The 12,935-nt window shown below is 38.9% G+C and overlaps 1 protein-coding gene and 1 pseudogene across 1 annotated transcript; both read left to right on the top strand.

Annotated features, from left to right (window-relative positions):
* The first annotated feature begins 928 nt into the window (after nucleotides 1-928).
* On the top strand, nucleotides 929-1,824 carry LOC102828800 (annotated as a pseudogene).
* A 4,136-nt stretch (nucleotides 1,825-5,960) lies between these two features.
* Nucleotides 5,961-6,632, top strand: LOC102828419 (DNA-directed RNA polymerase III subunit RPC7-like). Its single transcript, XM_006864346.1, has one exon. It carries the CDS (start codon nucleotides 5,961-5,963, stop codon nucleotides 6,630-6,632), a length of 672 nt encoding a protein of 223 aa, XP_006864408.1.
* The last annotated feature ends 6,303 nt before the right edge of the window (nucleotides 6,633-12,935 follow it).

The following is a 12,935-nucleotide window of genomic DNA, read 5'->3' as shown; positions in this document are numbered from 1 at the left end:
ATCAGAACATGGAATGTATGAAGTGTGAATCTAGGAAATTGGAAGTTGCCAAAAATGAAGTGAAATGCATAAGGATCAATATCCTAGGCATTCTTGAGCTGAAATGGACTGCTGTTGGCTATTTTGAATCTGACAATGATATGATGTACAATGCCAAGAACGACAAATTGAAAAGGAATAGTGTCACATTCATTATCAAAAAGAACATTTCAAGATCTATCTTGAAGTATAATGCTCTCTGTGATAGGATAATAGCTATATGCCTACTAGGAAGACCAGTTAACACCACTATTATTCAAATGTATGCAGCAACCACTAAAGCCAGTGATGATGAAATTGAAGAATTCTACCAACTGCTATCTGAAATTGATCAAACATGCAATCAATATGTACTAATAATTACTGGTGATTGGAATGTGAAAGTTGGAAACAAAGAGGAAGGATCAGAAGTTGGAAAATAAGGCCTTAGTACTAGAAATGACTCCTGGTGTGGCACTGTAGGAGAAACACTGTGAACCAAAAGGTCGGCGGTTCAAACCCACAAGTGATTCCTCAGAAACACTATACAGGGTCTCTATGAGTCCGAACCAACTCAACAGCACTTGGTAACAACAACAAAAGAAATGATGCTAGGGGTGGCATAATAGAAATTTTCAAGATCAATAACTTATGCATTGCAAATACCTATTTAAAACAACATAAAAAGTGACTATACACATAGACTTCACCAGATAGAATACACAGAAATCAAACTGATACAGCTATGGAAAAAGATGATGGGCAAGCTCAATATCATCAGCCAAAATAAGGCCAGAGGGAGACTATGGAACAGACCATCAATTGCTTATATGCAAGGCCAGGGTTGAAGCTGAAAAATATTCAAAACAATTCCATGAGAGCTTTTCCAGAGCAAGGGTATTTGGCTGCCATGGAACACAGACAGGCCTATGGGAGCACTCAGGAACCTCTCTTGGAAAACCTGACTGGGAATATGACTTGGATCTCTTCTGGAGAGTTCAAGCCTGGGCTTCAGAGGATTTGGAGAAGTTATAGATTCAAGGACAAATCACAGAGGGAAGCAACCTGATTAAAACAATTGCTTTTGGCCACAACTTGACACTTGATACCATTCTCCCCATCCTGAAGAATATGCATGGAGGGGATGGCTTGATATGTGTGAATTCTGTTGTGGACAGACCCACCTGGTGATGAGATACCTTGCAAAGGCTCAATTTCTATGTTTGAAGCGGGTGACAAGAAAACAAGATCTACTGCCAAAACCTGTGTCTATTAGCCAAGCTTTTTTCTGGACCACAAGACATTATCTTATGATATGGAGCCCTTCCTGTTTTATGTTATGACAGAAGCTGTCATCTGATTGGAAATATTTCCAAGGAAAAGAATGCATTCCTCAACTATAATGTATCCTGTATCCTTACTGTACCTCAGTACATGAGACAGGGTTAGGGCAAGATGCTCATTGATTTCAGTTATCTGCTTTCCAAAGTGGAAGAAAAAGTTGGCTTCCCAGAATGTCCCCTCTCAGATCTGGGGTTCATAATCTACCACAGTTACTGGAAAGAAGTACTTCTCCGTTACTTACATAATTTTCAAGGCAAAGAGATTTCCATCAAAGAAATTAGCCACTATCAAGATAGCTGTGAATCCTGTGGACATTGTCAGTACTTTGTCTTTCAGATGCTTAAGTACTGGAAAGGAAAACACCTCATTTTAAAGAGATAGGACTTGATTGATGAGTGGATAGCCAAAGAGGTCAAAAGGTCAAACTCCAGTAAAACCATGGATCCAAGTTGTATAAAATGAATCCCTACCAAGAGCACTTCAATTGACCTGTCACTCTGAGCCAGTGAACCCCAGAAGTAGGAATCCTTACCCTAGGGATCTGTCATTTCTGTTGCTCTTGTGATTGGCAAGGGTGGTATCCTTTGGGAAGGCCATCCCCCTCAGGACTTTCCTGGCTCTGGCCTTCGTGTACACTGACGCTGCTTCTGAGAAACTGTTGTTTTGGCCTCAATGAGGTTGCCCAGATGGGATCTGGATTAGACTGGAGGGCAGATCCCTCATGGCACTGACCCAGGAGTTCTGTCATGGTACTGCTCCTGTCCAGACTCTGGTTCTCTCCTCATCCTCTAGCCCCAGGAGGTTGTATTGCATCTTCGAAATGGTTTGTAATTGTGCTTCTTGCCACACCAGGTTACCAGACCACTAAATATGGTTACTATTACCTGGACCTTTCCACAAATCAAACAAACAAGAAAACCAACTCCATGAGAGCCAAAATATGACCTTGAATATATCCACCTGAATTTAGAGACCATTTCAGGGACAGATTTGATATATTAGATACTATTGACTGACGACCAGAAGAGTTGTGGGATGACATCAAAAAGAAAGCAAAAGGGCATTAAAAAGACAGGAAAGAAAGAGAAGACCAAAATGAGTGTTAGAAGAGACTCTGAAATTTCCTCTTGAGCATATAAGCTAAAGCAAATGAAAGAAATGAGGAAGTGAAAGAGTTGACAGAAGCTTTCAAAGGGCAGTTCAAGAAAACAAAGTCAAGTATTGAAATGTACAAAGATTTGGAGTTAAAAAACAAAAAGGAAATAAAACACTCAGCATTTCTCAAGCTGACTGCAGGAAAAATTCAAGCCTTGAACTGCAATATTGAAGACTTCTATTGGCAAAATGGAGTTCTGGTATGGCGCTATAAGATAAGCACTGGACTGCTAACCACGAGGTCGGCAGTTCAAACCAATAAGCCATTCCTCAGAAACCCTATACAGGGTCAATATGAATTGGAACTGATTGGATGCCACTTAACAACAACAACAGTATGGGCAAAACATTGAATGATGCAGAAAACATCAAAAGAAGATGGAAAAAATATACACAGCCACTGCATCAATAAGAAATGGTTGATATTCAACCATTTCAAGAGGCAGCATATGATCAAAAACTGATGGTACTTAAGAAGTCCAAGCTGCACTGAAGGCATTTGCAAAAAGTAAAGATGCAGGAATTGACGGAATGCAAATTGAAATCTTTCAACAAACGAATGCAACACTGAAAGTACTCCCTCATCTATGGCAAGAAATTGGAAGAGATCCATATGTAAGTTCATTCCAAAGAGAGATGACCCAAAGGAATTCACAAATCATCCAATAATCTCATTAATATCACATGCAAGCAAAATTTTGCTGAAGATAATTCGAAAACAGTTGCAACAATACTTCAAGAGAAACTGTTAGAAATTCAAGCTGGATTCAGAAGAGATGTGGAATTAGTGACATCATTGCTGATATCAGATGGATCTTGGCTGAAAGCAACAACCAGAAGATATTTACTTGTACTTTATTGACTATGCAAACGCTTTTGGCTGAGTGGATCGTGATAAATTATGTGTAACATTGCAAAAAATGGGTATTTCAGAACTCTTAATTTTGCTCATGAGGAAAGTACACACAGACCAAGAGGCAGTTGTTAAAACAGAACAAGAGCATATACTGCATGGTTTACAATCAGAAAAGGTGTGTGCCATGGTTGTATGCTTTCATCATACTGTATGCTGAGCAAATAATCTGAGATGCTGGATTATATGAAGAAGAATGTGGCATCAAAATTGGAGGAAGACTCATCAACAGTCTGTGATTATGCAGTTGATACAACCTTGCTTGGTGGAAGTGAAGAGAACTTAAAATATTGATGAAAATCAAACACTGTGGTCTTCAGTATGGATTGCACCTCAATGGCAAGGACACAAAAATCCTCACAACTGGACCAATGGATAATACCATTATAAATGAAGAAGGGATTGAAGTTTTCAAAGGCTTCATCTTGTTTGGATCCACAATCAACACTCAGGCAGCATACAAGAAATCAAATGACATATTGCATTAGGCAAATGTACTACAAAAATATATATATATCTTGAGGTGTTAAAAAGCAAAGACTTCCCCTCCAAGACTGAAACTCAAAGGGAACAAATGGGCAGGCATGTAAGCTTGCTGGTGACAACATTGGTCTACTGGTGAGTAGAAGAGGGGGAAAGGAAGCAATGAAGAAATGGGTTGAGTTCAACCACATTCCATTGGCTCTCATTGACCTGGAGATGAGAGAGAGAAGAGGAAGGACTGGTTGGTCCAAAGTGTGGTGAGATCAGGGAGTCCTGAGCCCATGGGCAAGAACATAGTCACAGAGGGTTAGAGCTGAGAGTGAAGCATCCAGCTGATATGAAGTAAGGGAAGACACACAAGAACACACAAACTTCCAGATAGTACCCATTTGACCTAGTCTTGATGGCTTGATAATCAGAACTCAACTAGAGGAAGATAAAAACAAAAACAGAAAACAATTTTGATAAAGGAAACAAGGGTAAATTGCTACAATTTGATGAACTTGACCAATACTCATGGAAGTAGTAGCCCTAAATACCAACAGAGAGTCTTCACTTCAAGTATCTATGCTATCCTCTTTGTACACAGAGTAGACAGGAATGGGCAACTTAGACATTGGCTACCTAAAATGAGGGGGCAATAAAGGCATCAAGTGACTGGCTTACAAGTTTTCAAGAGGGAGTTTAGTTTAAGAGTATGTGAATAGTTTTCATCTTATCTAAATGGGTCTGGTAAAAAGAGATGGGGATAAGATTCTTATGATTCAATAGTGAGTAATTGTTATCATGAACAATTGCGACTGTCACAATTGTAAAGGAGTTTTGTAACAAAAACAGGGGAGTAGTTAATCTTACAGTCCAGAAACAGAGGACCCTAGGACCATCAAGGGAGAAGAGCACAAGAGGAATACAGGACCTTATTCAGAGAAGCAGCGACACTGGAGATGGAGGCAGAGATGGGGACAACTGAGAGCTGGTGACCAGGAGACAGATTTACACTGTGCCCTTTGGTGGTGTAAATTATTATATATGCCTGAGTGTTTTGTTTTTAGAAAAAAAAAAAAAAAGCTAAAATGAATACAGAGATACTATTACCTGATGGTACATGGAGGGGATTATAATCATTGTAATGAAACAAGGTATATGATTTGTTGAATGTAAAACTGATGCTCTGCCCTGTAAACTTTCACTCAATTCACAATAAAAACTTTTTAAAAATATAAGAGTTTGAGGAATAAGGTGCATCTGATTCAAGTCATGGCATTTTCAATAACCTCATATACATGTGAAAGTTGGACAATGAATAAGGAAGACTTTAGAAGAATCAGAACTTTTGAATTATAGTTTGGGAGAGTATTAGAAATACTATAGATTGCCAGAAGAACAAACAAATCTGTGTGGGAAGAAGTACAACCAGAATGCTCCTTAGAAATAAGGATGGTGAGACATTGTCTCTCATACTTTTGACATGTTATCAGGAGGTATCAGTCCTGGAGAAGGACATCATGTTTGGTAAAATGAAGAAGACTCCCAAAGAGATGGATTGGCACAGTGACAGCAGCAATGGATTCAAACATAACAATAATTTTGAAGTTGGTGTTGGATTGTGTGGTGTGTTTTTTTTCCTGTTGTGCATAGGATCATGATGAGTCAGAACCAACTTGACCACACCTAACAAGAACAATACATTTGCCTGTCCTTTTTTTATATAAATGAGACAATATTGTATGTATCCTTTCTGTGATTGACTTATTTAACATGATGTCTTCCTATTCCCTCTGTATTTTATGAGGGGCTTCAAAAAGTTCGTGGAGAAATAGAATTAAAAGATAATGGAGCTTTTCTTTGCCGGCCGGCACTTCTGCTGCATACTTTTGCCTAAACCACGAACCTTAGTGAACAGATCTTAAAAGGACATAATACTGAAGACTCTGGCGTGGTGTTGTTCGAAAAGGTCTGCTGACCTCAAGACCTGTGGTTCAAACCCACCACCTGCTCCTTGGAAACCCTATATACTTGGCTCCCTTTTCTGCTATATCCAGATCTGATGGCTGGGAATAAAGGAAGGGGACGTGCTGCATATACCTTTAATATTGAGGCAGTTGGATTTACCAGAGGTGAAAAGTTACCTGATGTAGTACTGAAACCACCCCCAGTATTTCCTGATACAGATTATAAACCAGTGCCACTGAAAACAGGAGAAGGTGAAGATTATATGCTGGCCTTGAAACAGGAGTTGAGAGAAACAATGAAAAGAATGCCTTATTATATAGAAACACCTGAAGAAAAACAAGATATTGAAAGGTATAGTAAGAACTATATGAAAATATACAAAGAAGAATGGGTGCCAGATTGGAGGAGACTCCCAAGAGAGATGATGCCAAGGACAAAATGCAGAAAAGCAGGCCCCAAATCGAAAAAGCCAACAGATGCCACCAAAGTCGCTTCACTCGTTAATAGTGCAGATGTGTTGAAAAAAATTGAGGAATTGGAAAAGAAAGGTGATGGCGAAAAATCAGATGAGGAAACTGAAGAGAAAGAAGGAAGCAAAGAGAAAAGTAAAGAAGGCGATGAAGAAGAAGAAGATGATGCTGCAGAACAGGAGGAGTATGATGAAGAGGAGCAAGAAGAGGAAAATGACTACATTAACTCTTACTTTGAAGATGGAGATGATTTTGTTGCAGACAGTGATGACAACATGGATGAAGCAACCTATTAGCCATGATATTGTTCAAAAAAATTGTATGATACAATAGCTGAACATTTGGGCAGGCTTGTTTTCGTTTTTATTTCTGGTAAGGAATAAGTATGTATTCCATTTTTGTTTCTGTTGTGGTAGACAGTTGTAAACTAAAACTTTCAGAACCATTTTGTTTACATAATAATTAGCTCACAAATTAACGTTTGACACTCTGACATTTCCTCTAAACACTTCTGTCATCCTTTTATATTTTCATGTAGATTTTTTAAAGTATTATATGGATTATGTGGTGCCTAAAGAGCCTTTGCATCTTTCAATCTATGTAGTCATACTTGAAAAATTATTCTTGTTTAATTTTTGATAAAGTTATTTGTAGGCATCATAATGGATTTCAGTAGTCTAAAACTTGATTTTAATACTGCACATGGAGCACTTTGCAAACAAAGAAACTTGAAAATAACTTTTTATTTTCACATGGTATGTTCTGTACGACTACATTATGACTACAGAAACCAGCCTGAGCTCTTTCCAATGCAAAATTTGAGGATTGGAAGTTTTATGTTAAAACCAAAGATAACAGGAAAAGGACCAGTCTGAGCTATGCAAAAGGGCCAATTAAAAGTGACATTCAACTGGGTGGATAGTATAAATACTTGAATATAGGACTAACTTCACTTATATAATACAAGGGTAATTTAAAAACTACTACTACAGTTCCATTTCATACATGCACAGTTGTATTCCAAACAAAATATGTTTTAAACATATTTCTGTGATAAGTAGATGGCAGGTTCTCTCGGTGATACATTTGTCTTAGTCTCATTAGGGTGCCTTCAAAAAAAAGGTTCAATAAAAACTGTGGCTTCTGAGAGGATCTACTGTCTAGTTCAATTCAAGCCAGAGAAGTTAGCTCAGAAGATTATGGTGCCTAATTTTAGGGGTCTCCAAAGTGTAATCCTGATAGATTGTCTTTTCTGGGTTTTTTTTTTTAATAAGGGAAAAAAACTTGATTGTAATACTGGGAAAACAACTTAACTTTATTTATGTACACCGATGCTAATTATTTAGATAATAATAAAAAACATTCATTTCTAAAAAAAAAAAAAAAAAAAAAATTCCTGCTTCAGGAAGCAGATACCTTGCACCTGGTTCTTGGAATTCAGACAGCCAAAAAAAAGATAATGGAGCTCTCAGAGCTGTTGCTGTGGAGCCCGGATTCACTCTCCTGCCCAACTTGCACTCCCGATTCCTTCCTCTTCCAAAACCAACATGGCAACTCTCAAGGATCAACTGATTCAGACTCTTCTTAAGGAAGAACAGACCCCCAGAATAAGATTACAGTTGTTGGGTTTGCTGCTATTGGCATAGCATGTGCCATCAGCATCTTAATGAAGGACTTGGCACATGAATTTGCTCTTGTTGATGTCATGGAAGACAAACTGAAAGGAGAAATGATGGATCTTCAACATGGCACCCTTTTCCTTAGAACACCAAAAATTGTCTCTGGGAAAGACTATAATGTCACTGCAAATTCCAAGCTGGTTATTATCACAGCTGGAGCATGTCAGCAGGAAGGAGAAAGCTATCTTAATTTGGTCCAGTGTAACGTGAACATCTTTAAATTCATCATTCCTAATGTCGTGAAATACAGCCCAAATGGCAAGTTACTTGTTGTTTCTAATCCAGTGGATATCCTTACTTATGTTGCTTGGAAGATAAGTGGCTTTCCCAAAAACCGTGTTATTGGTAGTGGCTGCAATTGGGATTCAGCGTGGTTCCGTTTCCTAATGGAGGAGAGGTTGGGAGTTCACCCACTAAGCTGGCACAGGTGGGTTCCTGGAGAACATGGAGACTCTGGTGTGCCTGTGTGAAGTGGAGGAAACGTTGCTGGTGTCTTCCTGAAAAATTTGCACCCCGACTTAGGCACTGATGCAGATAAGGAACAGTGGAAAGAGGTTCACAAACAAATGGTTGACAGTGCTAATGAGGTGATAAAACTGAAAGGCTCTACCTCCTGGACTATTGGACTCTCTGTGGCAGACTTGGCAGAAAGCATAATGAAGAATCTTAGGCGGGTACATCCAATTTCCACCATGATTAAGGGACTCTATGGGAATAAAGATGGTGACTTCCTTAGCATTCTTGCATTTTGGGACAAAATGGGATCTCAGATGTTGTGAAGGTGGCACTGACCCCGGAGGAAGAGGCCTGTCTGAAGAAGAGTGCAGATATACTGTGGGGCATCCAGAAAGAGCTGCAGCTTTAAAGTCTGCTGTCTACCACTTCACTGTCTAGGCTGCAAAGGGATTTTAGTTGGGGGGTTCTGCATTTGTTCTTTTTATCTGATTTGTGATTAAAACAGTAAAATTATGTCCAAGGAAGAACATATGTTTTCCTAAAGTCAGACATAGGAATGGTCCATAAAACCCTAGAGCTATCGCCTGATGGTAGACAATACTAAACCTAGTGTTGTTGTAACTTGGTTAGTATATAATAGTTCCACCACCTCTGAGACACCACTGCCAATGTTGCCATCCTGCCACTGCCCTTCAAACCAGAACGATGTGGTTACTGTGTGTTAGGTCAATTCTGGTTCTTACACTCAACATGCCTAACCCAGTGGTTTTTCCCAATCACATCCTGGGCTCCAATGTGTAAATCCAATATTGCATGTCTTGTGCATAATTGTCCTAAAAGATCTTATTTTGTGTACTATATTTATCGGAGTAGTGTACATTGCCATATAATGTAAAAATATCTACATATAAACATTGTAACAATCTGTCATACCAACTAAAACACCAAATAAATCTTGAACAGTGAAAACAAAAGATAATGGAATCTGGTGTGGTGCTGCAGGATAATGCACTGGACCGAAAGGTCGGTTTGAACCGTAAGGTCAGAGGTTCAAACGCACCAAGCACTGCTCGGAAATCCTACACAGGGTCGCTATCATCATAACCGACTCAAAGGCACTGAACAAAACAACGTATGTGTCAGTACTTCATTTCTCTTTCTGGATGAGTAGTATTCCATTGTATGCAGGTAACACATTTGTTTATCCATTGCTCATTGATGGGCATTTAGCTGTTTTCATCTTTTGACTATTGTGAATAATGCTATAATGAACATTTGTATGCAAATATCTGCTTGAGTGTCTGTTTTCAATTATTTTGAGTATACACCTAGAAGTAGAATTGCTGGATGTAGGATAAGCACTAGATTGCTAAAACCACTAACTGCAAACCCACCAGCTGCTCCATGGGGCAAGGATGAGGCTTTTTGCTCCTGTAAACATTTATTGCCTCAGGAACCCTGTACAGGAGGATCACTATGGGTCAAATTCGACTGGATGGCAGTGAGTTTGGTTTCTGAGTTATGGTAGTTCTATTTTTTTAATTTTTGAGGAATTGCTTCACTGTTTTCCACAACTTCTGTACCATTGTGCATTCCCACCAGCCATGGAGAAGGACTCCAATTTCCCTACATCCAATTTCCCTACATCTCTGCTTGTTTGAGTTTTGTGCTTGTTTGTTGTTTGTCTATCATGGTTATTCTAGTGGAAATGAAATGGTACCTCATTGTGATTTTGATTTGCATCTCTCTGTTGACTAATGATGATGAGCATATTTTCATGTGTTTGCTGGTCATTCGAATGTTCTCTTTGGTGACAAGTATATTCCAGTCCTTTGCCCATTTTGATTGGATAATTTATATTTGTGTTGTTAAGCTGATGAACTATTGTATATATTTGTGTTGTATCATTCTTATTGGATACATGACTTCTGAAGATATTCTCTCAGTTGATACTTTCTCTTTTCACTTCTTTTTTGGTAAAGTCTTTTGATGAACAAAAATTTTGAATTTTTGTAAGATTTATTTTGTCCTTTACTGTTTATACTCTTATTATATTAGATAATCCATTGTTGGAAGCTAGCTCTGACAGTGTTGTCCCTGCATTTTCTTCAAAGAATTTTATAGTTTTTTAAGTTTCACATTGAAGTCTTAATTCATTTTGAATTTGTTTTGGGTATGGTATGAGGCACATTTCCTGTTTAATTTTTCTGCATGTGGAACTCCAATTTTTCCAATACCATTTATTGAAGAGACTCTTCTTTTCCTAGTCAATGAACCCTTGTCAAAAATCAATTGACCATAAATGTATGGGTTTATTTCAGGATTCTCCATTCTATTCCATTGGTCTATATGTGTAAATAGATATTTTGACACAACTCTCATACATACGTGGTGGAAAACAGATGCCATATGAGGATCTTCCACAAACCAAGGAGTCAATGAATGTCTAGGACTACCAGCAAGGAAGGAATCAACACAACTGAGACTCTAATTTGGACTTTAAACTTTCAGTACTATAAGAAAATAAATTTCTGTCCTCTAAAGTGACCCACTGTGGTATTTGTGTTATAACAGCACTAGCAAGCTAAGACAGCCCAGAATGTGCTTTCACCACCTGGTAGGTATCATTTAGCTCTCAATTTAGACCTTCTTAGAGGGCCTCACCTGACCAGCCTATACAAGTATATTCTCTTTGTGTTAGTCCCGATTTCAAACTCACATATTCCCAGTGATACAGTAGTTAAACTCTAGGCTGCTAACTAAAAGGCATGTGTGGCTCAAGCCCACTAGTCATTAAGTGGGAGAAAGATATGTGGCAGTCTGATTCTGTAAATATTTCAGCCTTGGAAGTCCTATGTGTTTGGTTTGGCTATTCCCTTCATTGTTGTTAAGTGCATTGGTGTTACTTTTGACTCATAGTGACCTTGTATAGAGTTTCCAAAGCTTTAAATCTTTGCAGGAACAGAAAGATCACTTGGTCAACAACTGGTGGGCTCAAACCGCTGACCTGGTGGTTTGCAGTCCAGTGCTTATGCTATGTAGCCACCATGCTCCCTGTTCCCTTCATGGTGGTAGCTGTGTGCTGTTGAGTTGGTTCCAACTAGTAGTGGCCCTGTATAAGGTTTCCGAGGCTGTAAATCTTTATAGGAGCAGAAAGGCTCATCTTTCTCTCATGGAGCAACTGGTAGATTCAAAGTGTTGACCTTGCAGTTAACAGCCCTGCTCAATCCACTAAGACCTCAGGGTTCCTTACTTCCTTCATCGTGCTTAAGAAAATCTGTTTATTTGAGTCCTGTTTCCTTCACTAACATGGAAGCTCCTTGAGAGCAGAGGCTTTCCCTGTATGTTGTTGTTGTTGTTAAGTGCCATTGAGTCAGTTCCGACCCATAGAAACCCTGTATAGGGTTTCCGAGGAGCAGCTGGTGAGCTTGAACCACCGACCTTGCATTTCAAACCGCTTTGCAGTCTGGCCCGTTAACCCACAGCACCACACCATACAGTTCTCTGATAAATTCCTTGGGAGACAATTACCCATGGATCTCTCATGTTTCTGAACAGCTCATGAGAGAGGCAGTGATTGACCTTTGTTCCAGATTATCTTTTCAAGCATGTTTATATAGTGAGCAAACTTGGAGGCTAGAAACAGTGTCTCCTTTCAGAGCAAAGGGCAAGTTTGTTTATATCCAGTATAATAAAAATAATGTCTCCCTCTGGAGCCGAGGGCTACTGACTTACTGTCCTTTCCAAAAAATTAAGATTCCCTATGCTCTAGATTTCTTTACAGTAATGCAACCAATTGCATATATAGATGTGATCACCCTCTTCACATCACCCTGTATAAATAGAAGCCAAGGAAGCCAGTGTAAAAATGCAGGTACTCTAGCTACTGCTATTGCTGTGAGTAATAAACTACCCTATATTTCTGGCCTAGGAGTCTCATGTCTTCTACCAGCATCAATAAAATTATGGCAGGCTGACTCGTTACCATGCAAGTAGAGCAAAAGGCAGTCAGTGTCTCTTCTCAGTACTGGATATTCCCCAGTGCCTAGGCTAACCCAGTGCTGGACATACAATAGGCATTTGATAAATATTTGTTCAAGATTGAAAGAAAAATTTGGAGAAAATCTTTCCAATCATAAACCTATAATAGCCAAATTGTTTAGGAATACAAAAATAAACAAATCATCTTTTAAAATGTTGACATTCAAAAATTTATTGTATAAAAGTTTCATCCACTAAATAGCCCCTTTATACATGTGCAGAAATAGTTTCATGAAAACAGAATACAGACTCTTAAAATTAAAGGAGACCATCCTGCAGTTCTGGTGTGGTGCTATGGGCTAATGTGTCAGACTGCAAAGTCATTTGAACTGCAAGGTCGGTAGTTCAAGCTCACCAGCTGCTTCTTGGACACCCTACACAGGGTCGCTATGGGTCGGAATCGACTTGACAGCACTTAACAAC

Source organism: Chrysochloris asiatica, unplaced genomic scaffold (assembly GCF_000296735.1).
Source record: "Chrysochloris asiatica unplaced genomic scaffold, ChrAsi1.0 scaffold00064, whole genome shotgun sequence".
Taxonomy (NCBI): Eukaryota; Metazoa; Chordata; class Mammalia; order Afrosoricida; family Chrysochloridae; genus Chrysochloris; species Chrysochloris asiatica.
Note: the sequence above shows the minus strand (reverse complement) of the source record. Positions and strands in the feature narration are given on the sequence as shown.